Here is a 27,139-nt window from a genome sequence, read left to right on the forward strand (position 1 = left end):
TGCCACTCGGTGTCCAATAAGTCTCTGTCTCCATTTCCAGAGGCTTCAAGGACCCGAGGTGCAAGGGAGGCCTCCCCACTACTTCGGTCTCACATCAGGTACGTGGCCCTCAAGACAGGTATCCCGCCTGAAATAGGAAAAAAATCCCTGATGGACCAAAGCATACAGAAATGTGTAATATGTATAATAGTGTAAACCCAATGCACATGTGACCTGTATCCTGTACAACACTCTAGTGTGCTACTAATCAAATGGCCTCAAAACAATCCAAATAAAAAGCAAAAAATAAATGAAGTGCAATTGCCAATAGCAAATGGCCTATGTGCTAATTCAACAACAATCTGGTTTGACACTAATATAAAAACATCTCCATGTTTTTCCGCTCCAGATGACGTCCCAGTGATGAAACGCGTAGGGCAGAGCTACCATCACTTCCGGTTTCGAGCCATGGAACGCAAACCATCCCGGCTTCCTGTTTATCCCAAACGATTTGTAATACCATGTTAAATGTGATTACATTTTCATTTTTAAATAAATCTTCAAGTTTTAAACGGTAATACACTATGGAGATGTCTCTTTTCTGCATGTGGGAGCCAAAAAGGGAGAGTCGAAGGACCTTACCTTTTTCTTACACCGCAAACATGGAAACAACCAGCTGATACAGGAAAAGGCCATTTGTTTGCTACACAGTGGCAGATACTGTGAAAGCGTAATACCCCTGTGCGGGGTGAATGGTTCCGGTGAGTGCATTTCCTATAGGGCACCTATAAGAAGCACAGAATACAGCTTATGAAGAGCACCTGTCACCTTTTATTATTTTTCTGTTATATTTTTTCACTACTATGGTTTATGGAGTATTTTCTTTAGTATAATTTATTATCTGTTACCAGAGTGTATCTCTATAATGCCCCGTACACACGGTCGGACATTGATCGGACATTCCGACAACAAAATCCTAGGATTTTTTCTGATGGATGTTGGCTCAAACTTGTTTGCGTACACACAGTCGCACAAAGTTGTCGGAATTTCCAATCGCCAACAACGCGGTGACGTCAACCACGTCCGACGAGACTAGAAAAGGCCAGTTCAGAACCAAGCGCGGCACCCTTTGGGCTCCTTTTGCTAATCTCGTGTTAGTAAAAGTTTGGTGAGAGACGATTCGCGCTTTTTCAGACTCATGGCTTTCAGATCGTTTTCTGCGTCTCAGTTTGTGCTTGTGGGTTTGTATCTGCTCTTCAGTGCATGCAAGCAAGCTATGCGTGACTTGTCATTGTGTTCTTGTTCGTTTGTTACTGTTTTTCAGGTCGCTCTTCACAGGCCTTGCTGTTCTTCAGTGCATTCTGTTACTTCGTTCTGAGCAGCCGACCGTTTTCTAGCCATGTTGCGTATACGTACTCCTCGTAGAGTTCATGCTGTGCGGGGGCTTGGTGTTGGGGTCCTGACCTTGACACAAGTCCAGTCCATGAACAGGGTGGGGAGGAGTTCATGGACCAAGAATTGGTTGCTTCAGCGTGACCAGTTCTCTCATATGCCTTTGCTCCGTGAGATCCGTGAGAATAATCCTGATGATTTCAGTAACAGGATGACGGACCCCGTATTTCACCGTTTGTTGGCTTCGCTGACCCCCTATATCAGCAGGCAGGATATCTGCATGAGGCAAGCCATCACTCCGGAGCAGAGGTTAGTCGCTACCCTGCGGTACTTGGCGACGGGGAGAAGCATGCAGGACCTCAAGTTCTCGACAGGCATCTCCCCCCAGGCTCTGGGGATCATTATCCCAGAGACCTGTTCTGCCATCATCCAGTTCCTACAGAAGGAGTATATGAAGGTAAGATTTTTATCCTTTAATATCACATTTTATTCTATTGAATATTTGCTAATATATTGTATTTATTTCCTCATTCCCTAATTACCATGATTGTAATATGCTGTGAATGTCTCCTTTGTCCTCATGCATGCTGGATTTTTAGGTAATTATTTTTTTAGTCCTTCATACATATTTGCCTTCACTTACCTCCCCAGCATGCTCTCCTGGCCCTATATTCACCTCATGTAGTCACTTAACAATGTATTTTATCAGCTCCATAGTTGTGCTTTACCCCAAACACCCCCTAAAATGTTTAGAAATGTGATTTGTACTTTAAATTCAGGCAGAGTGCCAAAAGCTTTTTTTTGTGGTGTCCCCAAATCATTTTTATTAACCTTCCCTCTCCCCAACTGCTAAGTCAGCTGATCCCAATTCTCTATCTATCCTCAATCATCTATCTGCTGACTTTGCCAAACCCATACACACTATACCCACCTCTTTTGTGGTCAGATGTATGGATGAATTCCCCAAAGCATGTAGTGCAAGGGCCTGCCTGTATACTTTCAAATGGTACTGTTTAAAGTTTTTGTATCCTATTATTATCTTGATAGGTAATAGCAGAATGTCCAAATGTGCTCAAATGTGTACAGTGTGTATTTATATCTTTGTATTCTGACACTTCTTACCTGTCCAATGGGCTGCCAATAGTGTAACTAAGGAGGGGCTGTTCCAAGTAATACCCTGTATTTAGGCATTTATCTCTCAATGAAGTGAAGAGGGTTACCTGTCCAAGATCCCCCCCCTATAATGTTATAAATGGCCCATGAGAGGGGGTGGGAGGGGGAATATGATAGGTGTACCTTATACTTTGGTGTTGTAAAATTCCCCTTAATAAATGTTATCTGGATGTTGGCCAAGGATGTTTGTGTCTAATCTGCTTTCCATGTTTATGTGCAAAAATACTAAGTTTGTTTTGTTTAACTCAACAGTTTCCTTCAATGCCACAGGAATGGCAGACTGTGGCCTCCCACTTTGCCCAGCGGTGGGACTTTCCTAACTGCGGAGGGGCAATTGATGGGAAACACGTCCACATTGTCCCACCCCCAACTCGGAGTCGTACTATTATAATTACAAGGGGTTCAATAGTATTGTGATGTTGGCGGTGGTGTCGGCTAATTATGAGTTCCTGTATGTGGACGCGGGGAAGAATGGCCAGATGTCCGATGGTGGAGTCATCACCCAGACGGAGTTTTACAGGCGTCTCCAGAATGGCAGCTTGGACTTGCCACCTCCAGAAGACAATGTGGAAGGACTCCCATTCGTCTTCGTTGCGGATGAAGCCTTTGCGCTGGGGGACCATCTTATGCGGCTATTCCCGATGAGGACCCTCACCCTGGAACAGAGGGTTTTTAATTACCGGCTGGCCAGAGCCAAAAGTGCCAACTATGCTGGCTCAGTTGGGCCTGAGGCTGGAATTCTAAATGAAACAACCCTGACGGCGCTTGAAAGTGGCCGTCCTGGCTTGCCCTCCCTGAGTGCCCGTGATGTCCGGTTAAGATACCTTGAGTTCTTTGCGGGTAGGGGGGCCATCAATATGCCAGACAATTTGTGAAGCCTTTATTAAATAAAAACAAAAAAAAACTAAATCTTTGGTGACATTTACTGCTTGTGTTTGATTTAGCTGACCCTGACAGAAATGTGGGTAGTCCTGAAAATGGCGTGATTGTGTAACCTTATCCAAAGCACTGTTGGGTGTTATTTACTAAAGGCAAAAACACTTTGCACTACAAGTGCACTTGAAACTGCACTGAAACTGCACTTGTAGTGCAAAGAGGATTTGCCCTTAGGAAATAACCCCCATTTTCACAGAAAGCAGCAATTACATCACCACAAAAGTGTTGTAGCGTTGAGACAATAATCCACACATTCTTGATTCACAATCTTTTTAATACCTGCACAATCACATGTGCGTTTAGAAAAGGTTTTTAAAACAAACCAACATGTTTGTTGTATAAAAATTTTTGGGGTGGCATTATCAAAAATAGAAATGTCCATTTAAGATAAAACAGGCATGTGTAAAACTAACAAGAAAGACACAAATCTTGAACTTAGAAAGTTCACATTTGGTAGAACTTGAAGGCAATATCAGACATGAGTATTTAGGAACTGTGTTTGATATTGTGTTCAGATGGGGTGAAGTCACCCCAGGAAAAGCCAAATTTGCAAGATGCACACAATTTTGCCAATGTCAACATGTGCTAGCTGCCATCACGGGGGATCAAGGGACATGTTTTGGGGGAGAAACCCCTTCCTCTCAGCTGCTTTATTATTGAGGAAGGGGTTGCACCCCCAAAACTCGTCCATTGATCTCCCGTGATGGCAGATTGCACATGTTGGCACACTGTGTGCATCCTCCAAATTTGGCTTTTCTAAAAATCGCAACATTTTTAAGATTGTAGCACACAAAAAAACAAAGGGATTTGGAGGGGTTTTAAACTCACCCCAAAACATCAATGATGTTTTTAGTTTTTTGAATAACATCATTGATGTTTTTCTTGAGGTTTTCCAATTCTAAATTACACCCCATGATCTCCCCGATCAGGATCTGTGCACTTTCTGATGTGAAAGGATCTGGATCCACAACATCACGATCACCTAAAAAGAGAAAAATCAAACAAAAACAGGTATCAAAAATATACCGGCATCCATCTCTTACCTGAGCCTGTGGTCGCAGACACTCACCTGTTGTGGTGACTAGTTCCACCACATTTTCTTCCTCCTCCTGCTCTGCTTGGGTTGAGGGTATTTCCCCTTCTTCCCGAGGTGGGGGGTCTCTGTTCTCCTTGGATGAGGGGTGTCCTCCGAGTCTTTTCTCCCCTATGTAAAAGAAAAATGGTATACTTAGCACACAGATATTTGATGGCAGAACTATAAATAGGAAACATTGCTTGGAAGTGGGGTACTATTGTCTATTTTGGCCGAGTTCCAAAATGTAGCATTTTCAGTGTCCTTTATCAAGCTGCAATACTTTTTACCTGTTTGGTACAAGCTTCACAGATGGAGTCACCCCTATAGTATACACTGGAGCACCTGTGTGGGCCACCTAATAAAAATGGTGTTCTGGGGTCCCACACTAGTGCTCCAGTGTCCAGATGTGAAAACAGCTGCTCAGTGTCCTCTCCTTACACAGAATCTAGTTTGCATTTCATTCTAGTAACAAACACATCTACACAACCAAATTAGTTTCATACAAGTAGGGCGTCAAAAATGTGGCCAAATGCATATGGCCAAAACAATGGTGTTTTATAGGCCGAAAGAAAAATGTTTGATACGAACGAATAATGTGCCCATGAACATGAAAGTTGCCGTTTTAAAATGTACACTTTTAAGAAAAGCACATGGAGCAGCACGAACGTAATAAACACAAAAAGAATAGGAACACAGGACAACTACTTACTTTTTTGCAGCACTCTCCAGATCTTTCTGTACTGCTCGTGTTCTAGTAATTTGAGGTCCGACCACCGCTTCCTGAGCTGATCTTTCGATCGTCGTACCCCGAAATTCCGGTGCAGACTTTTGACCACTTTCGCCATGATCTTGGCCTTTCGGACATTGGGGTTGGGGTAAGGTCCATACTTCCCGTCATAGTCGGCCTTCTTCAGGATGTCCACCATCTCCAACATCTCCCCAAAGGACATATTTGATGCCTTAAATCTTCTTCTTCTGGATCGGGGCGTCTCCGGATCCGGGCTTTCCTCCTCCTCCTCCTCGTTGCTGTAATTAGCACGCACCTGCTGTGTATCCGCCATGTGCTCTCCCCCACTGCGCAGAATGAAAAGGGGCGGGGAATAGACTAGAAAGAACGTCGGGGCGGGCAGAGTTACACGCATGCGCAGTGTGTATAAAGCATAACACGCGTGCGTATTATGTACGATCTGTGAGAGGAGGAAGGAGCATTGGAGGCGCTGATCGTGATAACGAAGGTGAGAAGGTGGGCCTATACTGCTTCGAAATTGAAGCCTATATTGTAACAAGATTAGGAGAGTTTGGCCTGACCTTAGGGTTTTTCTTGTGTTGTTTCTTGCAGAGAAAATGGATGGCTTCAATGACCACAACTTCCTCCCCCTGTTCATAGACAAGTACAGGGAGCTGCCCTGTCTGTGGCAGGTGAGACATCCCCATTATAATCATAAACAAAAGAGGCAGGCAGCGCTGGAGACACTGCTGGAGTTGGTGAAGCCGGTGGTCCCCACAGCAACCATCCCCTATTTAAAAGTCAAAATTGGTGGCCTGAGGAACACTTATCTTAGGGAGCGCAAGAAGGTCACAGATTCTCAGAGGTCCGGAGCTGCAGCAGATGACATTTATGTCCCCAGGCTCTGGTACTATGAGAGACTGCGATTTCTGTCAGACCACACTGAAGTCAGGGAATCATTCTCCACTCTTCCTTCCACCCCAGCTGAGGCTTCCGATGTCCAACCTGGGCCTTCCAGCCAGGAAGAAGTGGAGGAGCCCAGCTTGATTCAGGTATAGCATTGTTCTACAGATTTCTGGTCAATAAAGAAATGATCTTTACTAGATGTTATTATTGATCACTAATTGCTGATTGAAAAAAGTGTTTGACATATCAATAGAGAGTAGTGGGCACCCAAAATTGGGACAAGAATGAAAAATACTGGGCTCAGAATGATAGTCTGTTATATTTGTTCACATTCAATTTGCAACAGTCAGGAGGTGAAAATTGTGTGTGATTGATGACTAAAAAACTAAAACTATGTCCCTTTTTCATACACAGGAAGACCTCAGCCTGGAGGAGGCTGTGGAATGTGGCAGCCAGGAGGAGGCGGGGGTTTGTGTTAGCCAGGAGGAGGCGGGGCTAAGTGTCAGCCAGGAGAAGCCTGGGACCAGTTGAAGCCTGACCGAATCGCAATTTCCTCCCCTCCACCTTCCATACAAAAGACCCAGGAAGGGGAGTAACGTGCAGGATTCTGCACTCAGGCTCATTCAAGAGGCTTCTGCGTCCCTCAGAGCCTTACCCACTCCTGAAGAGGCCTTTGCCTGCATGGCTGCCACAAAACTGCAGGGCATGCAGGAGGGTCAACGCCTCATGTGTGAGCAACTTATTTATAAAGTCCTAACTAAAGGGGGTGAGTGGCGAAATCACACCCAAGACTGACGTGATTGAGTTGGACCATCCTCCACCTCCTCCTGCTGCCACAACTCCACCACCAGGGCCACAGCGTGGAAGGAAGCATGGAAGGAAGACCAGAGAGTGATGGCCCTGGGTTCAGTCTGGTCTGACAAAAGCTGCAGTCTCTTGTATGACCACAGCCTGGGGACACAGATGTCATCTGCTGCTTTCCGGATCTCTGGGACTTCTGGACCAGACTGTACTCCCTTACATATGGACTCCTCAGGCCACCAATTTTGCTTGAAAATAGTTGATGTGTGCCCTGGGGGTCCAAGGCTTCACCCATTTCTGCTGTTTCTCCAGCATTGCCTCCCTCTTTGTTTAGTTGTGAGCCCTTAATAAATGAATTTTTGGGGAAAATTATACTCTCCTATGTGTGTTTTCATCCAAAAAGGACAGTTGGTTGGTGAGGATTCAGGTACATTTCGAAAGTACAATGTGAAATTAACAAGAGACAACAACACCAAACAATATCCTACAGATTAAATAGAACAACATATCAATGATGTTGTGGCAACTTGACACACAAAACACACACAAAAATATTCTGGAGTAAAAATTAAAATACAATAAAACAAAGATCAGCCTTGAAAAAAAGACAAACCAAAAAAAAAAAAAAACCAACACAAAAATAATGTTGTCAGATATGACAAATCAAAATATATTGAGGGAATCCCGATAAATAGTAAAGAAATAAGTTGTGAGAAGTCTGTGTGAATATGAGCAGCAAAACTACTTCATTCTTCTCACATTATAAAGAAGAAGAGAGTGCGCTGTATTAAACCATTTTTAACATTGCAGCTTGACGAAAGTGCTGTATCCATTCCGAACGCTAATTTTACCCGACCGAGCTGTTCCGTCTCGGAATTTCTTCTGAGCATGCGTGGCACTTTGTGCGTCGGAACAGGCCACACACACGGTCGGAATTGACGCGATTGGATTTTGTTGTCGGAAAATTTTATAGTCTGCTCTCAAACTTTGTGTGTCGGAAAATCCGATGGAAAATGTCCGATGGAGCCCACACACGGTCGGAATGTCCAACAACATGCTCCGATCGGACATTTTCCATCGGAAAATCTGACCGTGTGCACGGGGCATAAGGATATCAAGTTTTATGCCTTCACATATGTTTTAAATACAGGCACTGTCGTTCACATATTTATGGGACTGTCTGCACTTTTTATATGGTTTATAAATAACATGCAGATGTTTTTATATTAGCGTCACACCAGATTGTTGTTGAGGCCATTTGCTATTGGCAATTGCACTTAATTTATTTTTTGCTTTTTATTTGGATTGTTTTGAGGCCATTTGATTAGTGGCAAACTAGAGTGTTGTACAAGATACAGGTCACATGTGCATTGGGTTTACACTATTATACATTGTAGGCAAAAAGTTCCGCGCTAGAAGCACAAAAGGATAAGCAGCAGTAAACAGTGCGACAACACCAAAAACAGAAAATAATATATATAAACTGCGCTAAACAAAGGTTATGTGTGTTGAGGTGGATAAATATTGTGATCTATCACACAAAACAAAAAAAATTGTCAAAATACACAAATCAAAAATGAATAAAGTCCAAATTTCCCACGTAGTAGGTATTCAGCTGATCCAAATGAGCTATGATTGCTCTTACCAGATCTCCAAAGAAATGTGCGGATGGCAAAAAAACCCTTGCCGGGGCCTCTGGGGTGTTAGACCAATCAGCACCGTCCGTGGTTAGATCCAAATCCCCTCAATGGATACAGGATAAAAGCAAACACAAGAAAAAAGAAGACTGGCCATAGTGTAGTATATTAAATACTGGACATGGACATACGAACATACCAATCACCCGGGTGTGCACATATAAACAACCAAAAGACAGGGGGGGAGGGAAGTGAAAAACCCCACCACCGTGGCTGTAGATTGTGCTTACCGACTCACGGTGATACACAGGCTTTTAATAGGCTGGAAGCTGACATATAGCTGGCAAGAAGCACCTTGATAAGTCCTGAACAGCAGAGTGGACCGATGACAATTCACACGCCCAAGCTTTGATTAGCGATTATACATATTACACATTTTTGTACGCTTTGGTCCATCAGGGATTTTTTCCTATTTCAGGGGTGTAAGACATCACACCCTAGAACAGCGCCACTTCTACCCTCCTATCTTTACATACCTTATATTTTCCGCTTACGTGGCTATATTGGTAGAGGCAGCAGTTCTCTTTCTTCTCACAGCTTCTATTTCCCCATAAGTGCGGGACTCCAAAAATCTTTTCCTAATAGATATACTATTTGTTTCCACACCGAGAACAGGTTGAAACTACATCAACCTCCCACATGTTTGTCCGTACTCCATCTCTACATGAAGACATGCCACACCCCATCATGTCTTAAACATTAAAATCACCAGAGACCGAAGTGATCCATCCTGCCCATATTCTCTCAAATGTTTTGGGGCATCCCATTAAGGCATATGTTAATTTGAACAATGGTAATGCTTTGTTAACCCGCTCCACCCAGAATTGGATGGAAGAAGGGGAAGGATCTTTCCATTTAAGCTCTAAGGCTTTTTTAGCATTAAAAAAAAAAACTATTCTTAGAAAGATGTTTTTAGAACTGGTAAGATCCTCCTCTCCAAAGTCCCCTAAGAGACATTTAAGTGGGGAGCAAATATTTGGAAGGGCCAACCTTTCTGCCAGAAACCCAAGGATTGCATTCCAGTATTTCCCAGCAACGGGACACTGCCAAATCAAATGAAAAAAGTCACCTGTTGCTGCATGACAGCTGTGACAATCAGATGAATCTACTCTACCCATCTTATATAGGCGGGGGTAAAATAGATTCAATGCAAATAGTTGAATTGTATTAATTTGTCCCTAGCTGATATCATAGAGGGCAGCATAGAGTCTACCACCTCTGACCATGATTCCTCAGTTAGTGATGGAATGTCAGCTCTCCATTGACTAGCCATCTTCTCCATCCTAATAGAGAAGGAGGTCAAAAGAAGGAAATAATATATAGAAATAAGTTTTGAGTGATGATCCTCAAACACAAGTTTCTCAAGTGTAGTTGGGTAGAGGGAAACCTCTGTCAATCCAAATTGTGTGGCCACTGCATGATGTAGCTGTAGATAGAGGAAAAAGAGCTGGTTGGGGAAAACAGCAGACCACAAACACACTTAGGACATGACATTACCACCAACAAGATGTGACCAACAACCAACAACATGCAACAAGATGTGTGACAACCATAGAGAAATACAGGATTGTTCAAATACTGTATTCTAACCGTAGATCTCTGAACGTTTTAAAGTAATGGTCAGAAAATTATTGATTAGCGATAGCATTATCGCCCAATGCTCCTTTTTGGCATAACCGCCAACTACCTAAACTATACAAGATTCCGAAAAGAATGTGCTGGGCTTAGTATGGACTTAAATATTTAAGTCCATACTTAGCCCAGCACATTCCTTCTAGAATCTTGTATAGTTCAGGTAGTTGGGGGTTATGCCAAAGAGGAGCATTGGGCGATTTATCTAACGGGGCACCTCCTATTCTGTTATTACAGATATGAAAAATTTTGTGGGAAAGTTTAATAGGATCTGCCCCAACCGAGGGGTATGGCCCATCTCTGTATAGAATGTTAATCAACGCCTTGTAAGAGTGAACCAAGGCGGCTTGGGTAGTGACAGAGGCTCTCTCTAGATTTGGAAAGAACCACCAATGAATATGTGTTAGCTGGGATGTTAGATAACATTGGAGATTCGGTAAGGCTAGACCATCCGTCTGAATGAAGTGTAACGTCTCTAGTGAGATTGTAATGGATGTGATTAAGAAATGTGATCATGGTGAAATGTCTATTCCAATACATGCTTTATATACCTAACATATATATATATATATATATATATATATATATATATATATATATATATATATATATATATATATATATATATCAGCTTCTACGCTTAATAATCCTTAAGACATATTCATATATTTTTCAAAGCTCACCCTTCCCTTGCTTAGGAACTGCAACAGTTAACAGAAGAGTTTGCGCCTTCCAAGAATACATTCAAAATATAACAAGATAACACCAACGGTTTAAAAGAAGCAAGAAACGCTGCAAGAACAAAGCTACTTCCTCAAATGGTCACCCAGCTAAAGCCAATATTCTGTCACTATATGTATTTATATATTTGTGGCTGTTTTGTGGTTTGCATGCGCTAGTCCTATTGACATATCTTAATCTTTAACGAAATTGTATAAAAGTCTGGAAAAGAGGAAATAAAAACAGAAAGTAACTTGGCTCTGAACTAAGTCTCAGTGTGGGTTGAAGCATGCATGTTTTATAGTCAATCTGATCAGGGGTAGATATAATAATATCAGACTTTTGTTCTGATCCAAAACATCTGACGCCCGAACGTGGGGCTATTTGGGTTCTGATCCGAGAGTGAGCTGATCGAGAAGAGGCCGGGACAAACCAACACGGGGACAGGAAGGAGACTGATCACTTTTGAAAACGGTAAGGCACTTTTGATATCTAGTCTACTGTTTATCCTATACCCGTGATTGGCTAATCTCTGTCTATATCGGCTCTTTACGGTCAGCAAAGAGACAAGTATATATCTTGCCCATAGCCTATTGAACCTGTACTAATTATATCTGCCGCCTGCTTTGTTCTGTTCTGTCTTGTTGATCGATCTTGTGTTTTGTGGCGGCTGTTGGGAATGAGGGAGTGATTATATAGTCACGAATGAAATTAGTTGACGTGGTTTAAACTCCTCCTGAGGGTATAAATAATTGTGCGGCAAAGCACGGGTACAGTGAAGCACAGGAAAACCAGGAGGGGGCGTCAGGAATACGCCCAGCAGTGGCGTGGGGATCCCGTGAGATTTGAACAATCCTGTATTTCTCTATGGTTGTCACACATCTTGTTGCTTGTTGTTGGTTGTTGGTCACATCTTGTTGGTGGTAATGTCATGTCCTAAGTGTGTTTGTGGTCTGCTGTTTTCCCAAACATGAAGAGGGCTGGGGGTTGATTGAAGTGGTAGAGCCAGGATATAGGACTGAGTCTCTTTGTTATAAACCCTTTTTCCCGGAGACCACACATGTATTGGTGTTCAGATTAAATGTACATTATCCAGTCAAATTTGCTTGCGGCAAATCATTGGAAATCATAGAGGCTCAGGCTAGAATAACAGGACACGCAGCCGAAAGGTGCCCCTTACAACCTCAACAACAACCAGAAGGGCTTGAAGAGGTAGAAAAGGACAGAGTGAGAAATGTGGGCTTTGAGCTGGGCACTGGTGTGCGCAGCCTATTGCACCCCAAAGCTCAAACGCACGTGTGTGTGTGTGTGTGTATATATATATATATATATATATATATATATATATATATATATATATATATATACACATACACACACACAAACTTATAAATAAATGTGAACAAACATTTTAAAGTGTATTAAAACATTTTTTAACACCAACGCTAGTGGTTAGGGGCAGTAAAACTCTGCGGTTGAGTCATGCTTTCACCACCCCTTAACCACTACCACCTTTTTAGCTGTAGAGGCAGCGACTGGGCATGTTCACGTGCCGCACCTGCAATTATACCCCGTTGCTTTTAGCAGGTGTAGCACCCAGTGACCATGACCCATTCAAGTGAAAGGCGTTACTCTGCAAGCTGCCCGCAACCATGTGCAGTGTGGAGTTCAAAGGGTTAAAGCAGGTGGTGTGGAGGTGATACAACTCCTCACTGCTTCTCAAAAGCTCTCTGAAGAGTGATCTGTTTGCAGATCGCTCTTCAGAAATCAAAGCATTTGATTCAAAGCATCAAAGAAATCAAAGCATTTGAAAGCAAAGCATTTGTGAATGAGCCCTTACATATTCCACAGCGCCATCAAGAAATCAAAGCATTTGAAAGCAAAGCATTTGTGAATGAGCCCTTACATATTCCACAGTGCCCCCCTCTCATCTGAGAGAGTCCACAGCCTTTAACCTTATACCAGAGTTACATCTTATATCACAGTTCCCCTCTGGTCCCCAGAGTTCCCCTTCACATTGGGAAATCTGATGTAAAGAATGCTGGGGACTCTGGTGTAAAGGGGGACTTCGATATAAGAGGGTCTCTGGTCACCAGAGGCCCACCTTACATCAGAGTTCCCAGCATCCCCTCTTATATAAGGGTACCCAGAGTCCCCATTTACATCAGAGTCCCCCTTTATGTACAATGTAAGGGGGGATTCTGATGTAAGGGGGGACTCAGGTGATCAGAGACCCCTTACATCAGAGTTCTCCTTTATATACAGCGTAAGGGGGGACTCTGACACAAAGGGGATCTCTGCGGACTCTGATGTGAGGGGCTCTTTGGATACCATAGAGATCCCACTTACATCAGGGTTCCCTTTTACCCCAGAGTCTGCAGAGTTCCCCTTTAAACCAGTATATCAGACAATAGGTATTTCTAGAAGGGGGTCAGGTCAGCCATAGCAGCCTCCTCACAGCACAAAGCCTTTTACTTTATATCACCAACAATCCCCCCCACCCCCCAACCCCACCCAGTATGTGTGAGCATTGCCCCCCCCCATGGGACTACAAATCCCAGCATAGCAGGCTGGGCTCCTATTTCTCAGCTGTTCTCCAGTGCCCCACACACAATGTGACTGGGAAAGACTGCACTACACGCTCTCTGTGCCTGCTGCAGTGTTGCACACACACTGCCAGAGTCCATGCACCCACTCCCCCCTTACCAGTGACATCTCCCAAGTCCCGGCGGGTTCTCCTCACCACAGCTGGTTCCATGGTCTGCAGGGCGGAAGCCGAGGGTGAGGCACTCGGAGGCGAGCAGGGAGGAGAAAGTTATACTCTTCTCCTCTGCGGGGAGCGGTCCTGGCAACCAATCATTTTCTCGGAGGTGTACACAGGGCAGCGATGGGCTGCATCAGCCCCCACGGTGGCAGCGGGCAGGAAGTGTTCAGATGATTAAAACAATGCTGTAAAACCAACTTGCTCCTGTGAGTGCAAGTCACTGGCCGCGGTGTAAGCAGGTGGAGGAGTGATATTCAGCTGTCAGGGAGCCGGAACTATACAGGTAGCATCGGAAAATGTGGCTGCCTGTCGGTTTACTCCGTGGCCCGTGGCTTGCACACACAGGAGTTACATAGCCAAATGAAAAATAGTCCCATTTGCAGCACTGCCATTGTCATATAGCAGAGATGCCGAAATGGAGATCCCGCACATACTGCCAGAAAAATAGCCCTGCGGTCTGCCGGATGTGCCTGAGCATTAGGGTGTGCCCAGGCACACCCTGTGAGCACGCCTATGGAGCTGGGACATGTAAAAGCTTTGAGCTGGGACTTGTAAATGAAAGTTGAAGTGGTGCATTATTGAATATTAACTGCTGTACTCCTTATTTGTTTGATAAATGTCTTGTTGAGAGTAATAAGTAGTCACATATTACTCGGCTCCTCTACCTGTGGCCACCTCAGGGGTGGACAGGGCTGTGACTGGTCTATGTTTTGGGAAGGCGCATTCAAGGAGGCTTGCTTGGCAGCTGAACACTGTAGACATTTCTCTCTCTGTCTCTCTCTATCTCTCTCTTGTTCTCGTTAACTTGAGACTGTGATATAGTCTGAACCGGTACCAGGTGACAGATAGAGGAATTGTCGGACCCTTGAGTCCAAGACAGCCTCGTGACCCATCTGAAATCCTGAGCAGACACATAAATATCCTAGTCATCAAGACAGAACACAAGGTAGCGTTATATATTGGAAAGTGGTCTGAACGAGGACAGGTGGCAGTCAGAGGAATTGACAGACCCCTTGAGTCCAAGACAGCTTCATAAAACCGCCATACAAACCCTGAGCCCGGACACAAACTCTTCAATAGCTAACGGAACGATGGGGCAAAAGTTAGTGAGGCACAAAGAGGGCAGTTTGGCCTGTGACTTGGTATTAGAGCGGGAAGGAGAGGGTGCTGTCAAAAAGGGAAAGAAATTGGCAAAAGTGTGTGGGGTTGATATGCATTTGAGCAGAAGGCTACAAGTAGATGAATGACGTATTATTTTGAAATGAAAAAGGGATTTGTTGTCAGACCACGGGTTGTTACAAGCAGCAGATGCTTGGTTTAAAGTTGCAAAAGCTATTCATGAGGAAGGGTGGATGGAGCAGGAAATGAATCAGAATGGTCGTATTGTATATGTGTATAAGAAACCAGAAAAGAGGAAGCTGAGTAGTCAGCCACTACCCTATAATGGCGTCTGGTCCCTAGGAAGTAGACATTGCCCTTTGTCTACCGCCCTTCTGTTCCAAGTGACAGAGGAGCCTCTGACACCTCCCCCACCGTGCTTAATAGTAGACAAGGCACACTTGTCTTTGTACGGCTCGGTTGGTTGCTGCCACACACGCCAATCTGTACCACCTTCACCACCGTCCACACCGGAACCTACCCACATGTATCCGGTGATAGACCAGTCCTCGGGATCATATTACAAGGCCCAACCTACCCCATTAATGACAAGTGTACATTCTGGGGAAGACTCGGACAGCTCCCAGGGAGAAAACCCAAGCACTCAAGCCTCAAGAGGTTCCCCCCTTGGTCCTCCTGCCCAAACAGACCTGGAACTAGGAACTCAGACTCAGCCCGACCTAATGCTAATGGACCAAGGGACCCAACCTCAGCCCCAACCCGGTCCCTCCTCTTAAAGTCCCGACCAGAGTCACGCCGGCCCCGTCAGGATGCTCCAAGCTGACAGACATGCCGGAAAAGGTACAATCTCAAAACGACAGACTCTTACATTTCAAGGCACACACGCATTGGATCCATTCCCTTGTATGACTCATCAGCTGGGAGAATGGGTTCCTTGGCGCCACCGTCCAACGACCCACTTGACCATCTATTTGGTGACACACATTTAAAGTCCCTCTTACGCCCCTCGCAACCCAATACACAAATCCAGCAGCCACCCCCCAGTGCATCCCCTAAACCCCTCCTTAAATGGACTCCCCCTGGACCCTCACACCACCAAAAACAATGGCCCCAATACGGCCCCTTCATTTCACCACCGAGAGGAATGCCTACGGCACAAGGGGTTCCCCTGATGTACGTAAATTTCACCCCCTCTCAGGCTGCATCTCTTGTTGCACGCCTACCAGACCCCAAAAAACAGCCCATGCCGTTTTATAGAAGGATCACCCAAATCCAAAAGACATACGCGGCTGCGTGACGGGATTTGGTGAGCCTGTGTGAGATATAGGCAGGAGATGCCTATTGGCCAGCGATGGAAAAATGTTTCGATCAGTACTACTGTGATGATACTTATGATTCAGGATGTGACTTTGTGAATCAATTAAAAAATGGGCTCAAGAGCGCTTGGAAGACCAAGCGACTAATATACAAGAGGTCACACAAGAAAAAGGCAAATCCGTTGAGAAATATCACAATAGAATAGCACAAATGTTTACTGATTTGAGATTTAACACACTGACCAAAGCACATAGACACATGTTAGCTGCCGCATTTGTCTCAGGTCTTAAAGAATCAATCCGAAAGAGTTTGATCCTATCACGCCCAGAGTATAGAGTAATGGATCTTGAGAAATTGTTATTAGTAGCAAAAGGCCTAGAATCTGCACAGAGCAGTAAGAAGGTAGCTCCTCTCATGATGGCCTCTGACACACCATATCTGCGCCCACCAGTACCAACTCCGTGTGTCTGCTACAACTGCGGAAGGCTCGGCCATTTCCAAAGGGAATGCTGAAGCCCTCAGAAATTCACCCACAGTCAACCAAGTCCCAACTGGGGTCCACATGGAAGCGCTCAGAACTAGGGACATGACACCCCACCTCGCCCACCACCCCGCCCTTCTCCAGATCACATGGACCTTCTCCGCTAGGAATCAGGCAAGCCTGTTGTCACCTGCCCCTGCCATGGTATCCTCTGACGACTCAGGAGGCCCTCTTGTACAAATAACCCTCCCCATCGAGGGCCGTCCCACCATTTTTCTATGTTACACAGGTGCGGCCAGGTCCGTAATCAGGGCAGAAGAACTGCCCAATACCTCATTCCCATCAAACATTGATATAATATGTGTGGGGGTTGATGGAACGCCCAGGAAGAACCCTTTGACCCACCCCCTACAAGTTGGCAATTTTCCTGACCTACTAGCAAGATTTGTGGTCTCGTCCACACGCCCCTTAAATCTATTAGGGGCTGATGTCTTGTCCAGACTCCAGACTTCTATTTCCTTCCAACCTGATGGCGGTGTTCTGGTCACTTCACCACTAGCTATCGGCGATGCCTCAGCACTATGTTCCGTCCCCTTCTATTATCCCTGAATGCACAAAGTGAGGCTGAAATCCCAAAGGAAGCCTTGGACCGAGTCCTCACATGCCTGTGGTCTACAGGGCCTGAGGATATAGGACACCTGAAGGTGCCACCAATCATGGTGCAACTGAAACCTGGAGCCCCCTTGCCCAGAAAACCATAAAACTCCTTGAGGCCAGCTCAATCTGCATCCATTTCAAAGCAAGTCGAGGTCCTTTTGTCAAATGGAGATCTGGTACCTTGCACATCCCCGTGTAATACACCACTGTTTCCAGTGAAGAAACGAACCGCAAAAGGAGAGCCAGAGAAATAATGACTGATACAGGACCTCAGGGCAGCGAATGAAGCTACCATACTGGAAACACGCATCGTGGCCAACCCCCACACCTTGCTAGCAGGAATACCACCCACAGCAAAATACTTTACAGTGGTGCACCTAGCGAATGCTTTCTTTAGTGTCCCCCTCACCCCCTGTTGCCAGTAACTATTTGCCTTCACCCACGAGGGGCGGAGCTACACCTGGACTGTTATGCCGCAAGGGGCCCAGAACTCCCCCTCCCAATTCGCCAAGGCTATCGCCCTCATTCTGGACACCTGGATGAAATTACACCCAGACATTGTACTCCTTCAGTATGTAGATGGCCTCCTGCTTTGTGCAGATACCCTTGGTGATGCCTCAATCTTCTCTGAGAGTCTCCTCCACTACCTGGCTAAGCAAGGATGCAAGGCCTCGAAGCAAAAGGTCCAGTGGTGCAGAGAAAAAGTGATTTTCCTAGGCCACTGCATCTCCCAAGGCACCCGACATCTCACTTCACGCCTTTCTAGGATTAATCTCCTACTGCCGTTCTTGGATCCCAGGAGCCTCCCTCTTGATGCAACCTCTCTATGATGCCCTGAAATCTGACCTTTCCTGCTTTCCCCAGACGCTGTGGACAATTTTTAAACTCTGAAGGAGATCCTCCCAACAGCTCCTGCTTTGGGCCTCCCAGGCTATGAAAAGACTTTCAAACTGTTTGTCTCAGAGAGACAAGAACATGCAACAGGAGTTTTGGCTCAGGCCCATGGCAACAGACTCAGACCCATTGGGTATTACTCCTGTCAACTGGACTTAGTGGCCAGTAGAGGACCCTCTTGTCTCAGAGCCGTCTTTGCAGCCCAAGCCCTTTTGGAATACTGACCTGGTATTGGGCCATCCTTTGATCCTCCTTGCCCCTCATGACATAACTGCCATACTAAACCAAGTACAGCCCAAACACCTGTCCTCGCAGAGGCACCTCAAACTCCAGTGTGCCTTGCTTCTCCCCAATAACATCACCATCCTCCGATGTGATACCCTTAACCCATCCACTCTGCTTCCTCTTCTCGGGGAGGGGGGGGAACCTCCTTGGAGAATGATCCTCACCGCTCATGATGGCTTTGAAGTGATGAAAATGGAAACAACACACTTACCGACAGTCAGTGAAACAGCCCTTGAGAATCCTGACTTAACAATTTTTGTGGATGGTTCCAGGTATGCAGACAGCACTGGATGGTACCACACAGGATACGCAGTCACCACCGAAGATACAGTTCTTCAGGCTTAAGCATTGCCCTCCTCCATGTCTGCCCAGGAAGCAGAACTCCAGGCCGTAACTATGGCATGCAAATTGGCAGAAGGAAAAAGAGCCAACATGTATACAGACTCGAGATATGCCCTTGGCGTTGCCCACAATTTCGGTATTTCTGGAAAACCAGAGGGTTCCTAACAGCAGCAGGGACACCTGTAAAACACAGTGAACCTATCAAGGACTTGATGGATGTCCTACTCCTCCCAGCACAAGTGGCTATACTTAAGGTAAAGGCACACGGCAAGCTGGTTTCCCAAGAAGCACGAGGCAACCACCTGGCAGATACCCCTGCGAAACAAGTTGCAGATGGGACGCGAGAAGTGGTCAGCAGAGCGAATGCACCTATCCTGGAAGACCCAATAGACACCCCTGAAGAGACTGTACAAACCACCATGATTCTACAAAACCCTCCTGTAAACAGGACTCACCTCAAGGAGCAACAGGAGGCAGCTGACAAAGAAGAAAAGAAGTGTGGATCAAAAAAGGAGCCACAGAAGTTGAATAAATCATGGATTAAACAAGAGACCGTGTCTGCCACGATCAATGTTTCCTGCAGTTGTACAGTGGCCCCGCGGTGCCTCTCATCTGTCAAAAACCTTGATGAACGCCCTGATCAACAAATACTACTTGGCTCCAGGGATCACCCCACTCACGAGCAACTTCTGCAAGTCATGCACCATCTGTTCTAAATGCAATCCAGGAAGGACAGAGAATGTACCTTTGAAGCATCTAGCAAAAGCCCAGTACCCCTTCCAAAGGATACAGATCAACCACATCCTGATGCCAAAGAGTGGCCGATATGAATATGCATTGATTGTCTTTGACATGTTCTCTGCATGGCCAGAAGGCTATCCCATTACCAACATGACGGCAAAGACCACGGCTAAAAGACTTCTAACAGAAATAGTGTGTAGATATGGTGTCCCAGAGGTCATAGAGAGCGATCAGGGGCCGGCTTTCCTGGCCTCAGTGACCAAGGAAATATGGGCAGCTTTAGGGGTCACACTAGCTTTCCACACCCCATACCATCCTCAAAGCAGTGGGAAGGTGGAGAGGTTGAATGGCACAATACAATCTAGAATGCTAAAAATGTCTCAGGAAACGGGAATGAGTTGGCCAGACAGCCAACCCATTGCCTTATTCAGTGTTAGGTACACTCCAAGGGGAAACCATGGCCTGTCACCCTATGAGATATTGTTTGGTTCAGCCCCCAAACTGGGTAACAACTTCCCACAGCAATTACAGCTCCAATCTGATGTATTGACTGATTATGTGACTGCTTTATCACGAGAATTAACCCGTATCCATTCGCAAGTGTTTACTTCTATTCCAGATCCTGAGTTAGATATAGGAACGCACAAGCTGGTTCCCGGTGATTGGGTCCTGGTAAAGAAGTTTGTGAGAAAGCACACTCTTGAACCCAGATATGATGGTCCTTTCCAGGTTCTCCTAACAACTGCCACATCAGTCAAGGTGGCCGGGAAGAACACGTGGATACACGCCTCCCACTGCAAGAAAGTCCCTGTACCTGAGGAAGGGGCCGAGGGGACCAAATGATTCTGTATATCCTTTCCATTGTGGTTATTGTTCAGGCACAGGAGGTAACCATCAGACAGAAAGATGGTATAACACAATTCTGGTATAACTCATCCAATACACATGTTGCCACTTTTATATCCTCTTATGAACAGATAATTCCGGGTACTATGTACAAAATCCTGTCCTGGGATGAAACAGTAAGGCCCATGACTGTGTATGTATGCATCACTGACACCTATTGGGGTAACAACTATGATTCCTGGGGAGCAGTGGGCTAGAACACTGGGGGTACAAACTGGTGGTACAAACCTGAAAACGCCCAAAATAGAAAGGACAAAAATGGGAAGTCACTCTTAGATAGAATGACAAGAAGCACACAGATCAGTATTACACCAAAGAGTTCAGGATGACCACTGAGAATCCTTGCCCAGGAGACAGTGGGACCTATGTTCTGGACCTATGGTGGGGGAGTGGGTATCCCAGTTACAGAAAGCCTTTCCAACCGAAAGATATGTTCAATAACCCAGAGTGGGGAGTTCCCCAATCCACATCAAGCTCAAACCCCCTGAGGCCCCATATACAGACATTGAAGGACATGGTGGCCATAGCAGACCCTACCTTTGAGGATACTATGGCTGCAGAAACCGGGTTCTCAGATGTCAACTTTTGGATCGAGTGGATGAGGTACAGTGCAGGGAAACACAATAAGACCAATTGCTATGTGTGTGGGGGGGCTAGACCACATTTAGGAAAGGTACCCCTAAACATATCCCCCGAACTTGAGACATGCTTCCTCAGCCTGTTTACCAACACAACCACTAACCACTCCCTGTGTGAACATTGTAAGAAGGAATATCCCATAGTCACCAAGACCCCCAAGCCAGGAGAAGGTATCACCATATATCCTGGCAATTACACATGCTATGGACGGTATCAGGGAGTGGGGAAATCTCTTGGGAATTTCACTAAGGGTTACTGTGGGTCTTATAGTGAGGTGTCTGCAGATCTGGTGCAAAATCAAGTCCAGTCTTTGAGAGACGTGTACTGGATCTGCGGAGCTATGAAAATTAGAAGCAGATTGACAGGACAGTGGACAGGAGAATGTGCACTGGCCAAGGCCATAATGCCTTTACATATTCTCTCAGAGAACCCAAAGCCAGATACAAACAACACACCCCGACCTAACAAGAGGCGTAGGAGTGCCCCAGCAGAAAGCTTTGACCCTCATGTATACATAGATGCCATAGGGGTCCCTAGAGGGGTCCCAGATAAGTTCAAAGCAAGAGACCAAGTAGCAGCAGGATTTGAGTCCTTGATCCCCATCATCACTGTAAACAAGAACGTAGACTGGATAAATTACATCTACTACAACCAACAAAGGTTTGTTAATTACACCAGAGATGCACTCCGAGGTTTCGCCAAACTAACTAGAAGCCGCTTCACATATGACCTTCCAAAACTGTATGGCCTTAGATATGGTCCTAGCTGAAAAAGTGGGTGTGTGTAGGATGTTACATGAAACGAATACATGCTGTACTTATGTCCCAGATAACACAGGCCCAAATGGTAAAGTGACTTTAGCCATCCAGAAACTTGATCAGTACTTCACCTGGATCAAGGGGGATGGCAGGGAATTTTAACACAGATTGGAATAGTCATTCTGATAATTCTACTGACCCTAACCGTTATGGTCTGCTGTGTTCTTCCCTGCTTTAAGAAGTGTGTAGAAAAAGCTGTTGACCAATCTACTCCCATGTTTGTGAACCAGGAAATACCAGATGAGGATGATGAAGATTATGTAAGACTTGATGATGATTATGTGTTACGCTCCGTTACAGTCACTTTCCTATGCAACACCATAGGATTACAGGGACAGACAGCACCTGATTGCCCCTCTCTAAGCTGTATCGAAGGGGGTAGTGAATTAGTCACTGCTCTTCTCTATATACAGCCCAAAAGAGTTGCAGAAGAGAATGGGCCAGGGGAGTAGGACTTTCAGTATGAGGGACAGTTTGAAATAGACAGTTTCAAGGGGGGACAGTAATGGATGTGATTAAGAAAGGTGATCAGTGAAATGTCTATTCCAATACATGCTTTATATACCTAACATATATATAACATGATATATATATATATCAGTTTCTACGCTTAATAAGCCTTAAGACAAATTCAGATATTTTGCAGAGCTCACCCTTCCCTTGCTTAGGAACTGGACTACAACAGTTAACGAAGAGTTTGCGCCTGCTTCCAAGAATACATTCAAAATATAACAAGATAACACCAACGGTTTAAAAGAAGCAAGAAACGCTGAAAGAACAAAGCTACTTCAAATGGGCACCCAGCGAAAGCCAATATTCTGTCACTATATGTATTTATATATTTGTGGCTGTTTTGTGGTTTGCATGTGCTAGTCTTATTGACGTATCTTAATCTTTAATGAAAAATTATATAAAAGTCTGGAAAAGAGGAAATAAAAACAGAAAGTAACTTGGTTCTGAACTAAGTCTCAGTGTGGGTTGCTTGAAGCATGCATGTTTTATATTCAATCTGATCATTGGTAGATATAATAATATCAGACTTTTGTTCTGATCCCAAACAAGATCCTGGGCAGCTTAGAACCCCAGAGAAATGACGAGAGTAGCATATTTATTTATCGGGGCATGTCAGAATATATGTAAAAAAACTTTGGGAAGATATATTAGAAGGCTGGCCATTGGCAAGCCTGAGTTTGTAGGAGGAGTCCAGGGCTTATAATCCCCCGCTCTTTCCTACAGGCTCGACGGCTGGTTTTCCGTTTCATTCCGGGTGAAACAGTTGGATACTTCACTGGTTTCTGATCGTGGTGTCAGGCAGTGCGGATGCTCTGTCCCCCTTCCAGCACTCATCTGGCTCTGTGTCCCAGCTGGCGTGCGGGGATCTAGTGCGAGTGTGTCAGAGTGATTGATCTTTCTGGCAGGAGGTAGGCTAGGGGCCTGGGAAGCTCGGGGGAGAGGTGCTGAGATGCAGCTATAGCACGTGGATGGGCATGTTATTCTGGTCAGCATCACTGTCTGGTGTGAGCTGTATTCCCATCCTGCGCTGAGGACTATGCAATACAGAGCTGCTTTAAGCTCTGTGTATTTGGATCTTCTTTACACAGGGAGTTAGGAATTGTTTGCTCACAGCTGATCTGGGTGCATAACACTGAATTCCTGGAGAATACAAATTCTTTGAGGCTTTGTTATAGCATGACTGTGCTTTGTCATGCTACATAGGTAATGTTATTTTGCTTAAAAAAAAGCTTTCAGCAGGATTATGTGCAATAATATATTGTGCTGTACACAATACAGTAACAATATAATGCACTTTGCAATACTATTTCTTCATTGACTATGATGGGCTGCTCATATATTGTTGTTACTGGGTAATGTTGGTATCTAGTCTTGTTTATGTCAGTATCTAGCCACATTAGCACTTAGTTATCTTCATAGGATTGAGCTGAAACTCTGCATTGGGGGTTGCCTCACTGGCAGCATGCTTGTTACTGCTTTTAGTTCCACAGCTGGGTGGCCACTGTTTTCATGTGCATATCACTATGGAGTCACATCACGGGGGTCTCACAGCGATATACCACCTTCCTCCTTCACATCATTCAAGGTTCAGGTTATTTCAGGGGGGTCTTGTTCATCATCAGTAATTTTCCTTCTGCTCTCCATTGTTTACTAATTTGTTCTTCCATACCTTTCAATCAGTCATTCAGTGCATACATTATGATATTGTTGCAGGTGGATCCTATGTTTCATTCGGGGACTGCAAGGTGTGTTCTGCCTGTTTTTTGCTATGGGTTACGTTAGCTAGTTGCATTACACAGGATCTGTCATGTCTAAGGATCCATACGGGCTGAGGCTTCGTTTTTAAGTGATCGTAGCACATACAAACTTCTCGCCAGTATATCATACATTGCACGTTCACCTTGTTAGATGCCTCTTTCTACCTACCAAGGTATGTAGGTATCAAGCCCTTAGTGTGAGTTTTTAATTGGCTGCCCTTGTGCTACAGGTTACTCGGACTCGCTTACTGCATACACACTGGGGGTTACAGTCACTAGGTTCATCCACACGCGATATTTTTGTCGTGTTTTGTTGCAACACCCACATCTACATTTATAGTTAGTCACAAGGGGTGTTATTTTTGCTAATCATTTCTGATTATATTTTAATTGTGTCTAGTTGGTCTTTCTCCACAGATTCAGAACATGTCGCATGTCTCGGAGAGCGACAAATTCACCCCCCCCCCACTCTGGTTAGGGGTTCAGAACATGGTAGTGCTCCATTCCTGAGGAGTTGGACCATACCAGGCTCATAATGGAACTCCAACGCAGGGGCATTCCCTTCCCGGCCACAGCTAGGAAAGCGGAATTATTTCAATTGCTATTTCCAAATCCATCCCAGCCACTCAAAGAGCCAGTTCCTTCGGCTTAAGCGGAACTGCACAGATGTTGCCACCTTTCGGAATCAGGCACAAATCTTGACTCAGAGGTTTGTTGCCAAGGGTTATTCCCCAGATTTTGTGGCTAGCACATTGGATCAGGTTGAGAAAGTGGACCGTAAGGATTTACTTGTGGAGCGAGTTAGGGATCCGGTTGATGCTCCATTTCGTTGCCCTTTTATCACTGACTATTCCTGCCAACATTTTAGAGTTAAACGTATTATTAATAAATATTGGCATGTCCTCAGAAATGATAGGGTGCTGGCATCTATGTTGCCAGTCAAACCGCAGGTGGTGTTCAGGGGGGCACCTTCACTTAAGGACAAAGTGGCACCCAATATCTTTGATCCCCCAGTTTCGAGGCCTAGTTTCTTTTCTGAACTGACAGGATATTTCCAATGTAGAAGATGTCAGGTTTGTTCGCTGAATGGATGTAGGAGTAGAAGAACGATGAATTTTATCTCCACGTGTACACGCAAGTCCTACACCATCGAGCCCTTCATCACATGCTCTACCACGGGAGTGGTTTACTTGCTGCAGTGCCCATGTGGCCTGCAGTATGTGGGCCGTACTAAAAGACCCCTGCAGGTGAGATTAAACGAGCACATTAATAATATCAGGAAAGGGTTCACAAAACATTCTGTGTCGAAACATTACCTGACAGCTCACCGTCGAGACCCCACAGGTACTATTTTTTTGGGGATAGACAAGTTTAAGCCCCATTGGAGGGGGAGTGTCCTGGTACGTAGCATCTCTAAATTAGAGATGGCCTGGGTTCATAAATTGAAGTCCTATACCCCCTTTGGTCTTAACATCGATGTAGATGTTAACGCCTTTATAGACAACTCTTAGGCAGTAAAGGTTTGTTTTTGTTTTTTTGTTATTACCAGTTTCTTTTTATGATTTTATTTTTCTTTTAAAAGTGTAAAGAGTCTGTCTCTAATGATATATGTGGAGTTTTTGATTAGCTGTTTTTGGAGTGCCCTCTTATTTCAGGGAAAACGGTTTCCTAACTATATATAAAACAAACATTTTGTATATGCATTTATTTTTATCGCATAGGTTTTGACCCATTTCTTTATTTTTATTTTTATTTTTAGTGTATCTCTCAATATATTATTTATTTTAATTTTATAATTATATTCTTTTTCACACTTGAGGTCGAAATTTTGAATTGTAGTGCACGCGTTTCTTTCACAGAAACATGCGCACGTAATAGATACCACTTATTTATACATACAGCCCTGTAACTATGAGGGGACTGCACGCACTTTTTATTTTTTTATTTTTTATTTTTTTTTTATATTTTTCTTTTTTTTTTCCTTGTTTTGGTTTAACCCACCAATCTGTTGCAGCAGTAACTCTGCAATTTTTTGGCCACATATGTTTGATTTTGACAGTCTTGATAAAGATGTTTTATATATCATTTTTTGTGCCTTAAACATCCATTACTTAGGTAACGTTTTGTCCCTGCCCACACTGTTTCCCTTAGATAAGATGGCGCTTTCATCCTGTTGTGGCAATGAGATGTTGTTGATGTGTCTATATAAGCGGTGAGTCGGGACGCTGCCCACATCCCGTGACCACATCCTGTTGTGACGAAACGGCGTAGGGAGGAGGAGCTACGTCCCGACGACACCGCGAATCACATACCCGGAAGACACGGGTTACTTTGGAGCCGGCCGGCTTTTTCTCACATGTTTTAAACTACTATGTTTCTGTAAGTGCAACCTTTAATTTTATATTTAATAAAACGCTGGTTTTATGCTATGTGGAGCACTTTGTTTTTTGCATGGTGACATTTCCTTATTTGCGGAGGCTGGTGGGAGAGAGTCCCTGGATCTGGACGCTGAGTGCCTGCTTTAAAGATCCCTGGCTGGGGTTGCAGCCATCCGCTCCCTGGGTCTCCTGTAATTAAGAGACCATTTCTATCTGGTAAGAGGCAGCAATTTTTTCCAAGAGGTGGAGGTCTGTCTACGCACTCTAATTTTCACCACAGCAAGATTTTGTTACATTATTTCACAGAGCACTTGGAGACAAGTCATTTTCTATGCATATTAATTTAACACGGATGGACTTTTATTATTACTGTTTTTGTTGAGCTACGGACTTTTTTTTGGGTTTATTGTATTTTTCTTTATTCATTTTTATTATTTTTCCTCATTCATCACGGTTTAGTTTTTTAGCCACAGACTTGTCACAATATTAT

General features: G+C 44.6%; 1 protein-coding gene across 5 annotated transcripts in view; it reads right to left on the reverse strand.

The window, feature by feature from the left end:
- MSANTD3 (Myb/SANT DNA binding domain containing 3) overlaps nt 1-27,139 on the reverse strand; it is a 1,043,106-nt gene that overhangs the window by 240,392 nt on the left and 775,575 nt on the right. Inside the window, exons 4-5 of one of the 5 annotated variants that reach the window (XM_073630741.1) lie at nt 4,550-4,684; nt 4,150-4,462 (exon numbers count right to left, since the gene is read on the reverse strand). The exons of the other annotated variants lie outside the window; for them this stretch is intronic. Coding sequence (XP_073486842.1) covers nt 4,305-4,462; nt 4,550-4,684 — 293 coding nt within the window. The 3' untranslated portion in view covers nt 4,150-4,304. Of the gene's footprint in view, nt 1-4,149; nt 4,463-4,549; nt 4,685-27,139 lie in introns of those variants that run through there. 5 annotated transcript variants of the gene reach the window in all.

This window comes from Aquarana catesbeiana, linkage group LG05, assembly GCF_042186555.1.
Source record: "Aquarana catesbeiana isolate 2022-GZ linkage group LG05, ASM4218655v1, whole genome shotgun sequence".
Classification (NCBI taxonomy): Eukaryota; Metazoa; Chordata; class Amphibia; order Anura; family Ranidae; genus Aquarana; species Aquarana catesbeiana.